Source organism: Saccopteryx bilineata, chromosome 6 (genome assembly GCF_036850765.1).
Source record: "Saccopteryx bilineata isolate mSacBil1 chromosome 6, mSacBil1_pri_phased_curated, whole genome shotgun sequence".
Lineage (NCBI taxonomy): Eukaryota > Metazoa > Chordata > Mammalia > Chiroptera > Emballonuridae > Saccopteryx > Saccopteryx bilineata.
In genome coordinates this window covers 109,518,665-109,540,375 of record NC_089495.1, presented here as the reverse complement: position 1 = coordinate 109,540,375, position 21,711 = coordinate 109,518,665, and the positions used below count along the sequence as shown (strand labels likewise).

The window sequence follows — 21,711 nt, the reverse complement described above, 5'->3', positions numbered from 1 at the left end:
ATAACCGACCGTCTCCTTGGCAATTTCAGCGCTCCCTCTGCCTCAGTCCTCCCAGCCAGAAGTCCACATGCGGTGTGCTTCTCATATCTGCAGGAAAGCTCCCTGGACAAGCCCCACTAGCATCTCAAACACAGCAGGCACGCAAACTTCAGAGCTCTTTCTTCTTCTCAGTGACGCCGTCCCCAGGCTGGCAGTTCCAGCCGCTCAGGGTGGTTTCTGCTCTCGGATGTCTCTGAACTCTTCCTCCCCTTTCATTCCCTCTGCCGCTGGTGTGGGGCCCAGTCATCTCCAAGCAGTGTGTGTCGTGGGAAATGCATGGGCTTTAGGGACAAGTGGGAGTTTGAATCCTAGCTGGCTGGCACTGCCGCTTTCTGATGTGTGGCCTCTCAGAAGTCCCTTAAACCCTCTGCATCTCAGTTTCCTCCAAGGACCAGGGGATAATAGTACCTGCACACCTGCCACAAGGGCTTACTGTGGGGACTAAGGTGAATTTTGGCACATAAAGTACCTGGCACATGGTAGGTGCTTAATGCGTGCTGTTCCTTCATTTTTCCTTTCTCTTCCCCCTACTGAATTGCCTGTGTTCTCCTTTTCTCTAGTATTTCCCTTTCATTCTTTAAGCAATTGCTAGTTATTGTATTATTACCTGACTCAAAAAATTTTTTTTATTCTGATAATGCCTGTAAGAATATAGTTCATTCCACGTAGTGTCACATTTGACACCGAGTGGCCTGATCCTGTGGTGACCACCTTTCCTATGCCAACACCCCCTCTTTCCTTCCATCGATGATGGGATCCATAGATAGCTATGTGAGCTTTTACACACCCTGGCTCGGCTCAACTTCCACTCTCTAGAACACACTTTGCCATCTAGAAAAATATATTTTTTTTTAGTGAGAGAGAAACAGAGAGAGAAGGACAGACAGAAAGGGAGAGAGATAAGAAGCATCAACTTGTAGTTGTGGCACCTTAGTTGTTCATTGATTGCTTTCTCATATGTGCCTTGACTGGGGGGCTCCAGCCGATCTAGTGACCCCTTGCTCAAGCCAGTGACCACAAGGTCATGTCTATGATCCTACACTTAACATGGCGACCCCGTGCTCAAACTGGTGAGCCCACACTAAAGCTGGTGACTTTGGGGTTTCGAACCTGGGTCCTCAGTATCCCAGGCTGATGCTCTGTCCACTGTGCTACCACCTGGTCAGGCCCATTTAGGAAAATCTTTATTCAATTCAGCAGGCATCTTATTGATAATCTCCCTTGTGCCACCGACTATAGTAGGTGGTAGGAATCTCAAAGATAGATGAGAGCTCAGTCACAGAGGTGTTATGAGCCAAAGAAAGGAGGAACAAAGCATGTGGTCTGAGTCCAAAATGCTGATTGTTGTTGGAGTGTGAGGTCTGGAGACTCAGAGAGGCACCCTCTCCTATATAGCTTGGCATGCCGAGAAGCTTGAGCTTTATCTTTTGTGATGATGCTCAGTTCAAGGGAATGAAATCCTATTTGTGCTGGAGAGAGATCACACCGGTTGCGGTGTGAAGGGTGGTGTGGAGGGGCGGCTTGGAAGGCAGGTGAAGAGTCCAGGTGGGAGGCAATAGGTGCACAGGCCAGGGCAGCGCCGTGAGAATAAACACCCGGGAGAACCACTGGGCATGGGGCTTGAAGAAGAGAAGAGGGTCAAGGATCATCCCAGTTTTCTCGTTAAAATGAATGAAGCTGTCACCAACTAAATAGGCCTATATAGAGGTACTGCAGGCTCAGTTACAGACCAACTCAGTAAAACAAACATTATCATAAAGCATAATTTGCTTTTTAATAGAGTTCAGGGGTGCACAGCCAGTTCCAGGAACTGTGTATCAGGATGTAGCTGTTGTGGGTTAGCCCAGTTCAAAAGTTCAGTTTCACAAGGAAGGGGTGAGTTATCTCGTTTTCCATAGTGCATTCAGCTCCCTTTTAATTGTTCTCTTGACAACATCAACTTCATTTGCTGTCTTTTTTAATTTTCCCAGTCTACATGGAAAACCTGTGTTTGGTGTAGCCACCTCCACTAATGGTCTCAGCTAGTCCTCCGGACAACTTGCTAAGATTCTACTTCAGCACTTGCTTCACCTGTGTTTTTATGTTACAGACAGCTTCTTTTCTTAAACCTGATGAACCAAACTCTGCTAGTTCACTTCCTAATCTGGGTATAATTTGTGGCACTCCAAAACAACTAATCATAACATCAAAGATCACTGATCACAAGTCAATAATATTGTGACAAGTTTACATGATGACCAATGATTACTAGACTTAGTGTGGTGATCACATTTTAAGGTATATAAACGTCAAATCACAATATTGTATGCCTGAAACTAATAAAATATTGCATACCAACTATACTTAATTTTTTTAATTTTTAAAAATTATGATTACAAGTCACCATAACAAATAATAATGAAAAAGTTGTAAATATTGTGTGAATCACCAAAATGTGACACAGAGACAGGTGGTGAACGATGCTACTGGAAAACTGGTGCCGACAGGCTTGCTGACTCAGGGTTGCCACAAACCTTCAGTTTATCAAAAACACAGTACCTGCCAAGTGCAGTAAAGCTAAGTGCAGTAAAAGTAGATATGCCTGTGCATCATATACAGCAAGGTCGGTAGCGGTAATGTAATGATCTAAATTTGGAACATATTGAGGTTTAGGCAGTGGTAGGATTCAGCCAGTTTGCACCAGTTTGGCAGAACCGACACCTAATTTTTTGTTGAGTTTGGCAAACCGGTTGTTAAAATGGCACTTGTAATCAGGGTTCTCTCTAAGGTGGGCGCCTGGACAGCCACCCAATGTGGGAATCACAAATTTACATTCTTTACTCTTTTTTAACGTTCATCTGAGCAACAGCATGTTCTAAGCACCCATAGTAATATTCATTCTGCCCATAGGGGAAAAATATGACAGAACTATGCTTGTAATATTTAGTTACTTATTTCATAAAACACATTATACCTTTGATGAAATACTACATTTTAATTCCCTCACATTTGTTACTTCAGTAAACAAACATATAAGGTAAAGAGAAAAAGTGCCAAACAACCAGGGGGTGACAACTTGTATTATTTTTTGTCAGGTATTATTTAATATTTTTTATTAATATTTTAAAACTTTCTTATAATCTAGCTTATATACCTCTTTTATTGTTCTTATTTAAGTGTTAAATACATGAAATAATAAACTACCTTTCAGTATATCTTTTTTTTTTATACTTATAACGGTCATTAGGGCAGAGAGCCGATTGTTAAATTATTTGAATCCTACCACTGGGTTTAGGTCTTTAAGAACATTAGCTGGAGATGTTTGGAAGACACTAGCTGTGTAAAATGTAAGCCCTGGGGCTAATCTGGGCTTCTTTCGCCTATACACAGTATTTCAACCTTGAGGATGGTTGGCTTGGCAGAGGCTCTAGTGTGAGAAGGAAATGGAGCTTAGGAAGATCCTAGTAATAGTTAGATAGTTTTGAGAGAACCAGGAAAGTAAATAAATACAAAGAGGGAGAGATTATTCTAGAGGGAGATGGAAGGGTTGGCAGCACTAACTGGAAGAGAAAGGGAAACTGAAAATAACCTGCATGGGATTTGGCCATCAGGAGCCCTGAGTACCCCAGGAAAAGCAGTTTAGTGACAAGGATGTATTCAAAGTTACTCTTGGCATAATTTGCTGGGAAGAGAAGAGAGTGGGTTGTCTGTCTCAAAAGACATACCTGCCCTTCTCTTTTTTGAAATTACAAAAATATAAACTGCATTCCTGTAATTATTATCAGACTGAATGATTTGTTCATGTTTATTGACCATCTATATGTCTGTTGTGAATTATATACTCATGTTTCTTGTTCATTTTTCTCCACTGAAAGTGGCATTTTTGTTTTTTCTTTATTAGACATTTACATCAACCTTCTCCTGTAATATGTATTGCAAATATTTTCCCTCATTGGGTCTTCAAATCTGGTTTGCAGTAACAATAGCAAGTGTGTGTGTGTGTGTGTGTGTGCATTGTGTGTACATATAATTTAGAAATAAACTTTACAAGAATTGTGCAGAGTATATGAAGAAAGTTGTAAAATTTACTGAGGTATTTAAAAACCACTAGAATAAATGAAGGGGAATAACATTATATATTGAAAGTATTCTTTCTAAATATACAGATTTTTGTCAATTTCAATAAAAATCACAATATGATATATTTTTTTCTGGTGTGAGGAGATATTGACAGATTGGAGAATCTTGGAAACTTTTAACTAGCTGAAAAACTTAGAAAAAAAGAGCAGTGAAGGGGTACTAACCTTCCAAATAACAAAATATGTAAATTATAGTAATTAAGACAATGATACTAGCACCAGAATAAATAAAGTAGTGGAAAGAATAGATTAGAAACAAGCCTTCATATGTTTCATAATATATATAGTGTATGCTAAAGTCACCTCACAGGTCAGTGGGGAAAGAAAAGATTATTCAAATAAATGCTGCTGGGCCAATTGGTTAACAACTTGGAGAAAATTGTGAAACAAAGCAAATTCCAAAAAAAATAAATAAATCAAAGAATTTATATGTAAGGAAAAAAAAGTTGTATACTAGAAAATTAAATTAAAAAATATAGGTGAGCATTTCTTTTTTTTTTTTTTAATAGAGAAGAATTAGCTATTCAAAATACATGGAAAGGCCCTGGCCGGTTGGCTCAGTGGTAGAGCGTCGGCCTGGCGTGCAGAAGTCCCGGGTTTGATTCCCGGCCAGGGCACATAGGAGAAGCGCCCATCTGCTTCTCCACCCCTCCCCCTCTCCTTCCTCTCTGTTTCTCTCTTCCCCTCCCGCAGCCAAGGCTCCATTGAAGCAAAAGATGGCCTGGGCACTGGGGATGGCTCCTTGGCCTCTGCCCCAGGCGCTAGAGTGGCTCTGGTCGCGACAGAGCGACGCCCCGGATGGGCAGAGCATCACCCTCTGGTGGGCGTGCCAGGTGGATCCCGGTCGGGCGCATGCGGGACTCTGTCTGACTGCCTCTCCGTTTCCAGCTTCAGAAAAATACAAAAAAAAAAAAAAAAAAATACATAGAAACAGTTACAGAATAAATTACTAATATATTCAACTTCAACAATGAAAAGTTTTGGTAGAGCAAATAATACGAGGTGTTAGAATAGTCACTCAATGATGTATAAAGGGTAAATAAATCATAAATGTTCACGCAAAAAATTAGCTACAGCCTGACCAGGCCGTGGCACAGTGTATAGAGCATGGGCCTGGGATGCTGAGGACCCAGGTTCAAAATCCAGAAGTCACCGGCTTGGGCTCAGGATCGCCGGCTTGAGCATGGGATCATAAACATGACCCCATGGTCACTGGCTGGAGCCCAAGGTCATTGGCTTGAGCAAGGGGTCATAGGCTCTGCTGCCCCCCCCATCAAAGAAGGCACTTATCAGAAAGAAATAAATGAACAACTAAGGTGCTACAACAAAAGATTTACGCTTTTCATCTCTCTCCCTCCCTGTCTGTCCCTGTCTGTTCTTCTCTCTCTCTCTCTCTCTCTCTCTCGCTTAAAAAAAAAAAAGCTACAATACAAATGAGTTCCTTATAGTCTTATTTAAAATAGTGAAAAATATATAGAAACCTAAAAAAACAGCCAAAAAAGTAGCTAAATTATTACATGTGAGAGAGTACTATGTTTGCTTTAAAATGGTTATATAAAAGAATATTTAACAATCTGGGTATAATATGTTGCTAACTGATAAAAGCAAGCTATGAAAGGGTATGTGATATGTGGATGTGACCTTTTTTGTTTCAAAACAAAGCAAGAACTATATGCTGGAGAAAGATTTTGAACTTTTAGTGGTCTCTGGACAGTGGGATTATGGGTGGTTTTAATTTGCTTCTAATTATTTGATTTTTAAATTTCTTGTAATAAAATATATGAATAAATAAAAAGATTAAAACAAGTTATTTTAAAAATTGAGATAATGGCACAAAACACATTTCCATGAAAACTGACCAAAGTAAAATGTTCATAAATGCCTCCAGGAAATTGTCCATTCGTGTCACTAATATTTCTTTAACATTTAAATATATTGGCTAGTCAGTCAAATGTTATTGACAATTATGAAGCAATTTTAATCCTGTTTACAATTTGTCTTATAAATATGATCTATGTTGTCTGATCTGTAATGGATAAAGTATCGACCTGGAATGCTCAGGTCACCAGTTAGAAACCCCAGGCTTGCCTGGTCAAGGCACATACAAGAAGCAACTACTGAGAGTTGATGCTTCCCGTTCCACCCCCACCTTCTCTCTCTCTCTCTCTCTCTCTCTCTCTCTCTCTCAAATCAATAAATTAAAAAATAATAAAATAAATAAATAAATAAATATGATCTATGTCATGGTCAGTCCAGGCTGCTTTAGCAAAATATCATTAACTGGATGGCTCAGAGTTCTGGAGGCTGGAAGTCTAAGATCATGGTGCTAGTAGATTTGGTGACTGGTGAGGGCCCACCTCTACCTTTGTACTGTCCACACATAGCATAAAGGGTGAGGGAGCTCTCTGAGTCTCTTATAAGAGCACTAATTCTGTTCATGAGGGCTCTACTCTCATGTCCTAAACACCTCCCAAAGGCTCTACCTCCTAATACCAGCACACTGAGCAAAAGGTTTCAAAATATGATTTTTTGGGGGGAGACACAAATATTTAGTCTGTAGCATGTCTATTAGAATGACAGTGGTGATTTCTGTTTTTGAATGTACCAGCTGATGGACTGCCTCCAGATTTCCTAAGAACTGCTTCTTGCAACTAGTACACTTTGGCTGTTTTTAAATTAGTGAGTTATCTTCTTATACCTGGAGTTGTTCCTTCCAGCGGCTGCTGCTGCAGAACACAGGCGACAGTGGGAGGCCAGGGCTCCTCAGGCTCCGCCGCACATGATGGCAGCAGCTGGTGTCACCTCCACCTGCTCCAACAGGCCCAGAGGTGAATTATTTTTTTATTTATTTAAAGAGAGAGAGAGAGAGAGAGAGAGAGAGAGAGAGAGAGGGAGGGAGGGAGAGGAAGGAGGAAGAAAGAAAGAGGATGGGGGAGAGAGAGAGAGGAAGAAGGTAAAGGAGAAGGAAAGTGAGAACCATCAACTTGTAGTTGCTTCACATTAGTTGTTCATTGATTACTTCTCATATGAGCCTTGGGGTGGGGGTAGCTCAAACTGAACCAGCGACCCCTTGCTCAAGCCAGCAGCTTTGGGCTCATGCCAGCAACCTTGAGATTGTGTCAGTGATCCAGCGCTCAAGTCAGTGACTCTGTGCTCAAGCTGGCAACCTTGGGCTTTTGAACCTGGGCTTTAGCATTCCAGGTCGACGTTCTATCCACTCTGCCACCACCAGTCAGGGCCGAGGATGAATTTAGATCAGTCGGCATAAATCGCCAGCAAAAGGAGACCAAGGCCACAAATGCAGCTAGTGCTCACCCTGGCCTGAGAGTTCTCACTTTTCAGACAATCACTATAGATATGGCATCAAAAGCCTTCCAAAGATATTGTTTTGGTTCCTCCTCTACTTCTAGAGAAACTTCCCTGCTAAGTCTCCTGGACAATGAACACCCGGGCTGTGAGAATGTAAAGGAGGAAAGATTCAGAATCCCCCCTTCCTCACAGCCAGAGAGAATGTACAAGAAAGGGCAGTTCACACGCTAACACAGTAACTTTGTTACATTTTTTGGAGGGTTGGTTTATTTAATACATATAGAATTAAAATAATAGCTATCCCACAAGATCTGAAGAGGTAATAGTGCAAAGACAACATTTAAAATTGTTTTGTAAGCCAATGTTTATTTAAATGTTAGGCGTGTTTATTATGTGAGGAAACTTTCCATCTAAATTTCTTCATTTACATTTGAGCTCTGGAGCGGTCTTTCCTTAGGAGAGGTTTACAGCAACATCTAGGTGTTACCTTTATAGGTGGTGAAGAGTTTTATTACTTATTTCCTACGTACCTCTTGATAGCATGGGGCTGGGGGAGAGCTAAAATTTATAACTGTATTATAAGTTGAAGTATGTAAGTATATCACTGAAATTAGTAATTATAAGTATATAAAATGATATATGCTATTAAAAATACTCAAATCATCAAACTTTCAAAAGTTTTACCAATTAGTATAATTTAAACCACTCTAAACCAATGAGTCAATAAGAAGGGAAGCCTAATTTAAAATAAACAAATAGAATAGAAATTTTAACATGCCAGAATAGCCAGTTTACAGAGTAAAAAGTGACTCTCCTCCCTATCAGCTACATAACAATACATCACTAAACTTTTCTGTGTCTATTTTCTTACTAAAAAATGAGAAGTGGGATAGGGTTACCTCTAAGTTTAAAAATAACATTCTGCGAGCCCTGGCCGGTTGGCTCAGCGGTAGAGCGTCCGCCTAGCGTGCGGAGGACCCGGGTTCGATTCCCGGCCAGGGCACACAGGAGAAGCGCCCATTTGCTTCTCCACCCCTCCGCCGCACCTTCCTCTCTGTCTCTCTCTTCCCCTCCCGCAGCCAAGGCTCCATTGGAGCAAAGATGGCCCGGGCACTGGGGATGGCTCTGTGGCCTCTGCCTCAGGTGCTAGAGTGGCTCTGGTCACAACATGGCGATGCCCAGGACGGGCAGAGCATCGCTCCCTGGTGGGCAGAGCATCGCCCCCTGGTGGGCGTGCCGGGTGGATCCCGGTTGGGCGCATGCGGGAGTCTGTCTGACTGTCTCTCCCTGTTTCCAGCTTCAGAAAAATGCAAATAATAATAATAATAATAATAATAACATTCTGTGATTTTCTAAAAATTCAGATGAAGAAGCATTTTTCTTTTCAATAACAGTCTCCTCTTCAGATGGCCAAGTGATGGTGATCAAAGGCGTTCCCGGAAGTAGGAAACAGTGGCAGCGTGAAGCTCCAGCAACTTTAATGAGTGTTTTGGCTGCGGCACATCTAACAAGTAACTCATTTTCTTCTAAAAAAGAATTTGGTATGTAGTTTATTTATTTGTTTATTTGTATTTTTCTGAAGTGTGAAGCAGGGAGGCAGAGAGACAGATCCTGCACATGCTGACTGGGATCCACCTGGCATGCCCACTAGGGGGCAATGCTCTGCCCATCTGGAGCGTTGCTCCATTGCAACCTGAGCCATTCTAGCACCTGAGGCAAAGGCCATGGAGCCATCCTCAGTGCCCTGAGCCAACTTTGCTCCAATGGAGCCTTGGCTGTGGGAGGGAAAGACAGAGGTAGAGAGAAAGGAGAGGGGGTAGGGTGGAGAAGCAGATGAGTACTTCTCCTGTGTGCCTTTGCCAGGAATTGAACCTGGGACTTCCACACACAGGGCTGACACTCTACCACTGAGCCAACTGGCCAGGGCCAGAGGGGTCATTTTCTTTAATGTGATCAGTTGAGAACTGATGAAAAGTTAAGTAAGGAGGACTAGTGGCTTTGTAGATGATGAAGTAGCATTGCTTAACTCTACCTGACATAGTCAATTTATTTCTGAGAGCTATTCAGCGGACTCAAATTATGATCCTGTAGACAATAAAAATGTATCTTAATATGTATAATGTTTTTTACAACACAAGATTAAAACATTTTTTTAAAACAATCAAAATATCTGCTCATAAAATGGGAGTATCTTGTCTCTTTGTGACTGATCTTTAGTTCTCTCATTTTTTTCTTGTCTTTTTGTGTTGTCTACTAGCTTTAGTACAATACTGAAAATTGTTGGGGTGCTAGTTGTCATCCTTGTCTTATTTGTTTTAAAACCTTTCAAAGGTTTTACAATTATGGTTGATGTTCACTATAGGATTTTGGTACATACCCTTTATCAGGAGTATGGGCTGTGATGTTTTAATCTCTGTCATTTCTTTAACAGTGGAAACATTAAAACAATGTCTTCCTAAAGAAAATGAGGGGAAGGTGGAAATGACCTCTGGCATTGAAGTAGATGAAGAGCAGCTAGAACCAAGATCTGATGATGATGATACGTAAGTAGGTCAGAATCCAGATGCCTAGATGAAAGTAGAAAGCTTAAAATGCTGTTGTTGAGACATAGAAAATGGCCTCGGAGACCTAGCTAAGAAGACCAGGTTTTATTATATACTGCTCACAAAAATTAGGGGATATTTTATTGCTTCATATTCATTTTGAAATATCCCCTAATTTTTGTGAGCAGTATATTTATGGGCTTGTTTCTGCACTCTCCATTAGTTTCCAATGGCATTGTTCTCTATCTCTACTTCAATATTCTGTCTTAATTACTATGGCTTTATTATACATTTTGGTATCTGGTAGAGCTAATCCCCACCTTCTTCTAGTCTCCACATCTTCTTTAAACTTATTTTAGCTGTGCCCTGTGTAGCTGAAATGCTCAGTTGGTCAGAGCATCATCCTGGATGGTCAGTTGGTCAGAGCATCATCCTGATACACCAAGGTTGCAGGTTTGATCCCTGAAATCGACCAATGAATGTATAAATATGTGGAACAACAAATCGATGCTTCTCTTTCTCTCTCCCACCTTCCTCTCTTTCCCCTTTCTCTCTCTCTAAAAATCAATCAATAAAAAAAATTTAAACTTAACTTTGTTGCCCTTTACTCAACATATACATCTTGGCATTCTCCTGTAAAGTGTCATGAAAAACTTTGTTGGGCTTTGATGAGAATGACAAAGAATGACATCTTTGTGATTATAAGTTTTAACACCCATGAATATAGTAAGCTCTCCATCTGTCTTCTTTTTATATTCTTCAGTATTTTTGTAGTTTTCTTCATGGTATCAGTGCCACTTAATTTTTGTTGTTGTTGCCATTATTAATGGGGTCATTTTTCTTCTACTGTGTTTTCAATTTGGCTACTGCTAGCATATAGAACACTATAGATGTTGTATCTTGTAACCTTACTGAACTCTTATTAATTCTAAAATTAGGAGTCCTTTGAATTTTAAAAAATGTATGATAATTTACTTTTATATTTATTGATTTAAAGAGAGAGGATGTGAGTAAGAGAGAGAGATAAACATCGATTTGTTGTTCCACTCATTTATGCATTTATTGCTTGCTTCTTGTATGTGCCCTGACCAGGGATCAAACTCACAACCTTGGTGTATCAGGACGATACTCTAACCCAGTGGTCCCCAACCCCTGGGCCGCGGACCAGTACTGGTCCATGGGCCATTTGGTACCTGTCCGCAGAGAAAGAATAAATAACTTACATTATTTCTGTTTTATTTATATTTGTCTGAACAATGTTTTATTTTTTAAAAATGACGAGATTCCCTCTGTTACATCCGTCTAAGACTCACTCTTGACGCTTGTCTTGGTCACGTGATACATTTATCTGTCCCACCCTAAAGGCTGGTCTGTGAAAATATTTTCTGACATTAAACCAGCCCGTGGCCAAAAAAAGGTTGGGGACCACTGCTCTAACCCAACTGAGATATCTGACCAGGGCCTTATTATAATTTACTTTTAAAATAAGGAAAATATACATGTGGTTCCAAATTCAAAAGGTATACTTTTTTCGTCTCGTTGCTGTCCTAACTCAGCCAATTCCTCTTTCCCAGAGTCACCAATCTAATTTTCTTGTGCATACTTCTCCTAGGGAATTCCATTAAAATGTAAGCAAATAGGTATGTCTTATGTATTCATATATATATATATATATATATATATATATATATATGGACAGATTTCATAGTGTGTATGATATTGTGAGACTTCCTTTTCTCCCCCTTAGCAGTGTCTCATGAATGCACATCATCATATACACAGTAGTAGTAGTATATATACTATAGTATATATTGTCAAATTGCCCTTCACAGAGGTTCCAGTGATGAACACTGACAGTGTATGGAAGCTCTAGTTTTTCCATGTTTTCTTGCTGTGTGTATTACCAAACTTATGGATCATTACACAATTAGGTTAAAAAAATGGCATTTCAATTTAGTTTTAATTAGTTTTCTTTTTATGAAAGAAGTTGAATTCACATTTGCTTAATATCCACCTTTAGTTCTTCCTGTGGGAACAATTTATTAAATGGCCTTAGTCATTTAAAAAATTTAGGCTATTTAACTTACTGATTTGGGGAACTTTTTGTATTTTAGAAAATTAGTATTTTTTATCTGTAATATGATTAAAAATATTTTCCCATTTTTTTGTTTGCTTTTTGATTTTATTTACAGTGGCTTGTGTCATGTAGAAGTTTCTTATTTTTATCTAGTTAGATTTATCAATTATTTCATAAAAAGTATGTCAGGATTTTTAAAGAACATTTATGATTTAATTTTCTATTGAGTTAAATATTTTATTCATCTTCAATTTTACTCATATTACAATGTGAAGGATGGCTCCAACTTATTTTTTCCTAAATAAGTCCTTACTGTTCCAATACCATTTACTGAAAATCTTTATTTTTGCTACCAATTTGAAATGCCACTTTTATAATCTACTATGCTTAGATTGCATATGTATTTGCATGCAATTTCTATTCTGTGTACATAGTCTAATTGTTATATTATAAATGTAGTATTTATACTATGGATTATTTTGTTTTGGGAGTATGGTTCCCCTAAATACTTTCATTTTTCAGGGTTTTCCTGGTTAGTCTTGTTTATATGATTTTCATATAAACATTATAATCAACCTGTCTAGAAAATAAAAGGAAGGAAGGAAGGAAGGAAGGAAGGAAGGAAGGAAGGAAGGAAGGAAGGAAGGAACTTGTTTCCATTTGCATGAAATATCTTTTACATTCCTTTACATTTATTTATTTGTTTGTTTATTATTTATATATTTATTTATTTAAGTGAGAGGGAAGGGAGATAGAGACAGATTCCAGCATGTGCACTGACCAGGATCCACCCAGCAACTCCTGTCTGGGGCTGATGCTGGAATCAACCAAGCTATCCTCAGTGCCTGAGGCCAATGCTCGGACCAGTCAAGCCACTGGTTGTGAGAGGGAGAGAGAAGGGGGAGAGGGAGAGGAAGAGAAGTAGATGGTGGTTTCTCATGTGTGCCCTGACCAGGGATCAAACCTGGGACCTCTGCAAGCCAGGCGAAGCTCTATCCACTGAGCAAACTGGCAGGGCCTATTTTTTTTTTAATAGTTAATTTTTAAAAAAAATTTATTGATTTTAGAGGGAAGGGAAGGAGAAACATTTATGTTTCTTGACTGTGGGTTGAACCCATGACCTTTGTGTATTGAGAAGATACTCCAACCAACCAAGCAATCTGACCAACGCCCATCCCTTTACTGTACTGTATGTGTTTTTTTATCTGAAGTGAGTCTCATGTAGACAGCATATGTATGAATCTTGTTTTCTTAATCATCCAGCCACCCTATTTCTTTTGATTGGAACATTTAATCCATTTACATTTAAAGTAATTGTTGATAAGTATGTAGTAGTTGCCATTTTATTATTAATATTCTTTATCTATTTTTCCTTCTTCTTAAAGTAGTCCCTTTAACGTTTTACTTTATTCTGAGAACTTCAGTTCTGACTTTCTTTACTTTTAAAAAAGTTTTACCTATTTCTCAAATACTCCTTTTCTTATTTCCTCCATTTCGATTCTCCAGTCAGATATACTCTGGAGCTTCTCAATCTGCCCCTAGTAACATCTAATTGTACTTTCCTATTTTTCTTTTTCTCTTTTTCCACTTTTCCAGAAAGAGTGGCTCTGGAGAGCTAGTGTGGGGTATGATGTCAGGCATCCGGGTGCTCCTTCCTTCATCTCAACAAACTAGGGGACCAGGCACAGAGCACCTCTGTTCTTTAGGGGAAAGAGTGGCTCTGGAGAGCTAGTGTGGGGTATGTCTCTGCCACTTTCCCTACCCCATGAGGGGAGGGAGGTGGGATCTGGGAGGCTGGGTTGCACTTTTTATTTTTATGTCTCTCCGAGTGTGGGCTGCAGGCAAACAGTGGGATCACTGGCAGTGAACCCATGCTCTGCTGCTTTGGTTCAGTGTCTCTCCAAATTCCCCGCAATCTCTCTGCTCCTCCTGGCAGAAGACCCAGTTACTCCAGGTTTCTCCCCTTCCTGGAGTCCTGATAGACAAATGCCCAGATATTCTGGGTCTCTTCCCTCTCCAAAGCTGACCATAAGTGCTTCATATCTCCCGCCCTGTTTTCATACCTTTCGCACCTTTGGTCAATTTTGTGCACAGATCTTTCAGGCACGCCTGTGAGTGTGGGAGACTGCACGCTGGCAAAGCCTCGCAGTTTAAGGCTTAGCCAAAGGCTAAGTTCTTCCCCCACACCTCCATATTGGCTATGAAGCTGAGTATTTGTACTGGTCCCATCCCCCCCCCCCCACTTCATTTGCTTGTTTAAATTGCTAGAAGCAATTTACATGCCCTTCTTCTCACCCTTTGTTCTGATGTTGGTTGATTTCAGTTATGCAAGGTGGAGGGTTTTCTGCACTTAGGAGAATTCTTGGGTTGCCTTGGAAATGTGACTTTGTATCAAGAGATATCTTTGATTTGCTAATGACTTGACTCTGCCCTATAAATAAAGCGTTTTGTAGGTGGAGACTCGCTCTTGCAAGCTAAAGGCATTGCAGAGGTCTCCCGATCCCATCCTTTTCCTCTTTGAGTTCATGTCTTCATTCCACACCATTCTCACTCAGGACCTGGACAATTACTAGCCGTGTGGTCCATGGCATGTGAGCCCACCTGGAGTTCCTTCCCTGTGTTATAGCTGTTCAGTTTGTTGAAATTTCAAGGGGAGAGATCAAGGGTATCTCTCATGTCACCATTACTCTGATGTCATCCTTCCCCCATATTTTCAATGTCTAATACCTACTTTCTCTCCATATATAAACATGCCCATAACTCTCTCATCTTGAAAAACACCAAAAAAAGCCATTGCCCCAATATTCTGGAGATAATGCTGTCTTTTCAGAGCTGGGACCGCTCAGAGAAATTTAAAGTCATTGGTACCACTTTCTTACCTCCCATTGCTTTCTTGATAGCTCCTGACTCATTCTGACATACTCTCACAAAGTTTTTTTATTATTTTGAAATTGCCAAATCTGATTGTTATTTCCCAGTCCTCATCCTATTTGGCTGCTCCCAGTTTCTGGAAACTCCGTTCCATTCGTGGGCTTCTGTGATAAACAAGCTTGGCTCTTGCCAGCTCTTCCTGTCTTGCTCATTTGCCACTTAGAATGCTGGTGATCTTTGAGATGGTTTTCTAGGTCTCTTGCCTTCTTCCCTTCTAAAAGTATCAGTGTTGCAGTCTTAGACACAATTTCAATTCCTACGCCTATAATTAGTAGCTGTGAGACCTTGAGCACATTTTTTAAACCTCTCTGAGCCTAATGCCTTTATAAATTGATGATAATGTCTGCCTTAAGTTTTGTTAGTATTAGATGAACTAGAGCAGGGGTCTCAAACTCAACTCAGCATGTGGGCCGCAGAGCAAGATCACAGCCATTCGGCAGGCCGCACTAGGTCTACAAAAGGCAACTGTTACGCAACACTTTTCTCACTGCAGTTGAAAACAAAAAAAAAATCAGTACAACAAGCACAATCGTACATGCAGTTTACTCAGTGTCACAAAACGACCAGAAACTGTAGTTCGCATCACAACTGCTGTTAACTAAGCTAATATCTAGCTAGGATGCTAGAGAAATGAAAAATACAAGTAGGCCCCTAGGCTTACTTAATTTTATCCAAAATATTTTGAACTTCATGGATTAGTCTGCGGGCCGCACAAAATTGTTCGGCGGGCCGCAAGTTTGAGACCCCTGTAAAGTGCTCTAGGTCTGTGACGGGCATATAGTAAGGGCTCAATATATGGCATGTTTTTTCCTTTTTTCTCACTTTTCTTTTACACATGAGATGGGTATTAATAAATATAATTAAGGTTGTTGAACACAAGCCCAGCTAAACAGAATACTGGAGGCCCTGGCCAGTTGGCTCAGTGGTAGAGTGTCCACCTGGTATATGGACGTCCCAGGTTTGATTTCTGGTCAAGGCACACAGAAGAAGTGACCATCTGCTTTTCTACCACTTCCCTTCCCCTTCTTTCTCTCTCTCTCCCTCTCCTGCAGCATGGTTCATTTGAGCAAGTTGGCCCTGGCTGCTGCTGATGGCACTATGGCCTGCCTCAGGTGCTAAAATAGCTCGGTTGTCGAGCAACAGAGCAGTGGCCCCAGATGGGCAGAGCATGGCCCCATAGGGGGCTTGTCCAGTGGATCCTGGTCAGGGTGCATGTAGGAGTCTGTTTCTCTGCTTCCCCACCTCTCACTTAATAATAAAAAAAAAGAAAAGAGAAAACCAGAATACTGGTTTTCCTAACATTGGTTATCTAAGAAAAACCAGACTAGTATGATAAATAATTTACTACCTGGGTAAAAACACAACTTTCTTTTAATTTTTTTTTTTTATTTTAGTGAGAGGAGGGAAGGCAGAGAGACAGACTCCCATATGCATCCCGACTAGGATCCACTGGGCAAGGCCACTAGGGGGCGATGCTCTGCCCATCTGGAGCCGTTGCTCCTTTGCAACTGGAGCCATTTTTTAGCGCCTAAGGTGAAAGCCATGGAGCCATCCTCAGTGCTCAGGACCAACTCACTTGAGCCAACTGAGCCATGGCTGTGGGAGGGGAAGAGAGAGAGAGAGAGAGAAGTGGGAGGGGTGGAGAAGCAGATGGGTGCTTCTCCTGTGTGCCCTGCATCTGAATCAAACCTGGGAGGTCCACATGCCGGGCTGACACTCTACCACTGAGCCAACTGGCCAGAACCAAAATACAACTTTCCTATTACTCAAGTGGGGGTGGAGCATGAGAAGGGAAGCTAATTTTCATATGTATTCTTCAGTGTTTTGATATCATGAAGTTAATTTTTACTGTTTATTATTTCAGAAATTTTGAAGAATCTGAAGATGAGTTGAGAAATGAAATAGTAGAATCGCTGGAAAAACTCACTGCTTTCAAAGAGGAGGAAAAGGAAGAAGAGGCTTCCGGTCCCTAGTCTAAGGACATTGAGAAGTCGGGAGAAAGGGATATGGATGCAGAAATATGCAGAATTAAATGAACGTTTGGGGAACATTTCTATTCCATATAACTGCAAAATTCATATTAATGGTCAGGGAACATCAACAACCAGTCAAAATGTGGTTATTGTACTTTTTCTTAAGCAATAAGTTAGTTTGTGTACAAATCATAATACTTATTTTATGGCTTTTCTAGTAATCCCAAGGATTTACTAATTTTTCTCTCTAAATTTGGACAATAGGGTTAATTTTGAGAAATGAATATATTTTCTTTAAAATTCCTATTAAGATATATTTTAGGTAATATATGTGCTAGTCAGGGTAATGTGCCTCCCCCTTCCCTACTGTGAATAGACAGGGGTAGGCAAAAGTAGGTTTATAGTTGTTTATAGGGAAAATAATAAATAATAATACAAGAATAAATTCTGTTTCACATACTCATAACTGCAAACCCACTTTTGCTCACCCCTGTATTATGTTCAATGCAAAGGGGAATTAAAGTTGCAGATGGAATTAAGGTTGCTAATCAGCTGATCTTAAAATAGGGAGGTTAGCGTGGATTATCTAGGTGGGCCCAGTGTAATGACAAGAGTCTTGAACAGGGCTAGAGGAAGGCAGAAGAGGCTCAGGGAGATGGCAGCATGGGGGGGGGGGGGGAGTTGGCCTGGTGCTTTGCAGACAGAGGAAAGGGCCAAAGCCAGAGAAAGCAGGCAGCTTCTAGAACAGGGGTCCCCAAACTACGGCCCCGCGGGCCACATGCGGCCCCCTGAGGCCATTTATCTGGCCCCCGCCGCAATTCTGGAAGGGGTACCTCTTTCATAGGTGGTCAGTGGAGGAGCATAGTTCCCACTGAAATACTGGTCAGTTTGTTGATTTAAATTTACTTATTTTAAATATTGTATTTCTTCCCTTTTTTTTTTGTTTTGTTTTTGTTTTTTGTTTTTTACAGAGACAGAGAGAGAGAGTCAGAGAGAGAGATAGACAGGGACAGACAGGAATGGAGAGAAATGAGAAGCATCAATCATCAGTTTCTCATTGCGCGTTGTGACACTTTAGTTGTTCATTGATTGCTTTCTCACATGTGCCTTGACTGTGGGCCTTCAGCAGACTGAGTAACCCCTTGCTCGAGCCAGCGACCTTGGGTCCAAGCTGGTGAGCTTTTGCTCAAACCAGATGAGCCTGCGCTCAAGCTGGTGACCTCAGGGTCTCGAACCTGGGTACTTCCGCATCCCAGTCCGACGCTCTATCCATTGCGCCACCGCCTGGTCAGGCTTCTTCCCGTTTTGTTTTTTTACTTTAAAATAAGATATGTGCAGTGTGCATAGGAATTTGTTCAGTTGTTTTTGTAGTCCGGCCCTAGATCCAACGGTCTGAGGGACGGTGAACTGGCCCCCTGTGTAAAAAGTTTGGGGACCACTGTTCTAGAAGCTGAGAAAGGAAAAGGATTTCCCCCAAAGTCCTGTTGACACCTTGATTTTAGGCTAGTGAAAGCCACGTTAGACTGCTGATCTACAGAACTCTAAGGTAATAAATGTGTGTTGTCTTAAACTTAGTTTATGGTAATATGTTAAGACAGTGATAGAAAACTAATACAAACTCGTTCTTTTAAAATAACGAATCTGACATTTAATAAAACTCTGATTTTGAAATCACTTGTTATATTGAGTACTTTTTTTTTTTTTTTAAAGATTTTATTTATTCATTATAGAGAGGGGGGAAAGAGAGAGAGAGAGATAGAAGGGGGAGGAGCAGGAAGCATCAACTCCCATATGTGCCTTGACCAGGCAAGCCCAGGGTTTTGAACCGGCATCCTCAGTGTTTCCAGGTTGACGCTTTATCCACTGCGCCACCACAGGTCAGGCTATATTGAGTACTTTTTTGAAGCTGATGTTGACATGAGAATAAGGCAATTGAGCAAGGAGGCGTGTTGTTAATTACATGCCAAATAATCGTTTTATTATATTTCATTGAATTTTTGATAGTTTGAAATGTATAGGTTGTAAACTCTTATAATGATCTTTATATATATATATATATATATATATATATATATATATAGTGCTTAGCACAGTGCCAGAAATGTTTCCTGAATGAGTAAATAAATGCTAACACAGTTTCCTCAGTAAAATTGCAAGCTTTTTGTCAGAAAACTAGACATTTTTGTATTGATTGTAACAATCCCAGTGTTGAACACGTGCCTGGAGCTTAATAGTGTTGATTTATCTGCTGCTATGAAGGACAGTGTTGTGGTATTTAAGTGGTAGAATTCTGCCTGAAAGATCTGCTATACAATAAAAAATAAAACACGAACTGCACACTGATACACTGCTGAACCAAGACAACAAGGATGAGGAGGGCTCGGTCCGATTATTTTTAAGGTCTGCTTAGTGTTTCCATTTGGTATTATTTTATTAACTGTGTGGAATGCATGTCTCAGGGTTCCTCGGTGGGATGCATCCAGTCTTTTATGCCCTTATTTTCCTGGTGTTTGTTTGAAGAGCTGTTCTTTACATTTGGTATATAGAGTGAGAGTTTACTCTTTTAGGGAGTATGTTCAGTAATAGTCACATCATGAAGCTGAAAGTATTTAAAAATCTCTCACCATTGTGTTAATTCCACACTAGGTAACACACACCCTGAGGGATTGGAGCATCAATAATTCCATACCTCTTTTAGTGGTCAGTGTGTACATATTTACTTTTAAAACATCATCCAGTTCAGACATGTCTAATCTGCCAGTGTCTTCAGGTAATCTTCATTCTGTCTGAACGGAATTTGAAAGAACTGGAAATGCAACACAGTTCCTGAAAACCCCCCAAATGCAAAGAGCAGTCAATTACAGTGTGCAGGAAAAAACAAAGGAATGAATGTTTAAGGTCAATATTTCCAGATAAGCATATTAGGTTGTTTCCAATGACAAGATGCTTGGCTAAAGTCTCCTTTAGGTAACAGCCATCAAGACTGATTAGCATTCATTCTAAGATTTTGAGCTCTTAGCTGTAAATTAGAAAATATTCAGTGTGATTGAGATACATACCTGCAAGGTTTTTCAACCTGCTTCAGCTCCTAGTTCACTTACCCACCTACGCACACCATTACCTAAATCATGTTCTAGAGACACAGCTCTGATTACTTTTTTTTCTGATTTTAGGCTTGGCTGCATCTGTTAAATTGAAATTATTGATCAGACCTGCATGCAGACCTTTTAGAATAAATTTTATTAGAAAAATCATGTATCTTTATGAAAGCTATCAAATTGATCATCCTTTAAATGGTACCAACAGGTGTATCAAGCCTTAACTTCCCTTCTAAGTGTCTTATAACATCTATATCTAGTCCAAGTGAGCACACTGCACTACAGAATTAGAACTGATACTTCTCCAAAGCCAAAGGTAGCCTCAGATTTAGGGTGGGGAAAGAGGAAAAAAGGTAGTAGAGGAACAGGAGAGGTAGGGTAAATTATAGGGGTATAATTGATTCTAGGATTTGCATTAAGTTCTTGTGGTTTAACACAAGAATGGGGAGGAATAATCTTTCCTCTATCCTTCAAGGTTTTTTCAGCTGGTTTAATAATTACATCTACGAGACAGATTAGCAAGAGAAAATAACCAAATTTAATTACATACATATGTATGGGAACCCCACATACAAGAAAGGTTGAGACAAAAAGGGAGAAAGGGGTAGAGACTAAGGACGCAGAAAGCCACCCTGGTCTCAGAGGGGAGGAAGGTCACCACAGGACGTAAGAAGAGCAGATGTTCAGTAATGAGAAGTTTGCCTGCCCTACAGATAGGTCATAAAAAGTCCTTCTCGTGATGATTCTTGAGACTTGTTTGGAGGTTCTAGCAGGGGAGCGCAGCTACTCGTATACCCTTGACCGAAGAACGGTCCTCTCCTCTAGCGGGGAAGGTCGTCCTCTTCCATCGAGCGCGCAGCTTCGGGAGGGAAGCACATGGAGCGGTGAGGGAAGAAGGGGACACCCGCCTAGCCAGCCAGATCAGCCGAATCAACCCTGGCGATCAACGGGGTGACAGATGTCGCAGCCAGATCGCCCTCACATCCTCGTGATGATTCTTATTATGGGCAAGGCCCCAGGTTTAATTCTTTTTTTTTTTTTCTTTTAATTTTTCTGAAGCTGGAAACAGGGAAATAGTCAGACAGACTCCCGCATGCGCCCGACCGGGATCCACCCGGCACGCCCACCATGGGGCGACGCTCTGCCCACCAGGGGGCGATGCTCTGCCCATCCTGGGCGTCGCCATGTTGCGACCAGAGCCACTCTAGCGCCTGGGGCAGAGGCCACAGAGCCATCCCCAGCACCCGGGCCATCTTTGCTCCAATGGAGCCTTGGCTGCGGGAGGGGAAGAGAGAGACAGAGAGGAAGGCGCGGCGGAGGGGTGGAGAAGCAAATGGGCGCTTCTCCTATGTGCCCTGGCCGGGAATCGAACCCGGGTCCTCCGCACGCTAGGCCGATGCTCTACTGCTGAGCCAACCGGCCAGGGCAAGTTTAAATTCTTTAAGGGAGAGGTGAGTTTCTTGTGGGCCTGCAGGCTCTCAATTGCCTTCATCTCAAAATCATTCACATACCAAAGTAGCACATCTTGGGGAGTTCTGCTCTGAATCCCTGCAGTAGTAACTTTTTGTATCTACTAATTGATTTGGCACAGGCATACTTTCATTTATTTATTCATATCCTAGT

At 40.9% G+C, this 21,711-nt stretch overlaps 1 protein-coding gene and 1 non-coding gene across 2 annotated transcripts in view; both read left to right on the top strand.

The window, feature by feature from the left end:
- Positions 1–17,639, top strand: part of NEK5 (NIMA related kinase 5) — an 86,823-nt gene extending 69,184 nt beyond the window's left edge. Inside the window, exons 20-23 of the mRNA XM_066235401.1 lie at positions 6,875–6,985; positions 8,861–9,007; positions 9,898–10,009; positions 16,882–17,639. Of these exons, the coding sequence (XP_066091498.1) occupies positions 6,875–6,985; positions 8,861–9,007; positions 9,898–10,009; positions 16,882–16,990 (479 nt within the window). The 3' untranslated portion in view covers positions 16,991–17,639. The remainder of the gene's footprint in view (positions 1–6,874; positions 6,986–8,860; positions 9,008–9,897; positions 10,010–16,881) is intronic.
- On the top strand, positions 8,394–8,469 carry TRNAA-AGC (transfer RNA alanine (anticodon AGC)). The gene has a single exon. It is a non-coding gene; the product is annotated as a tRNA-Ala (tRNA).
- Positions 17,640–21,711: the final 4,072 nt, after the last annotated feature.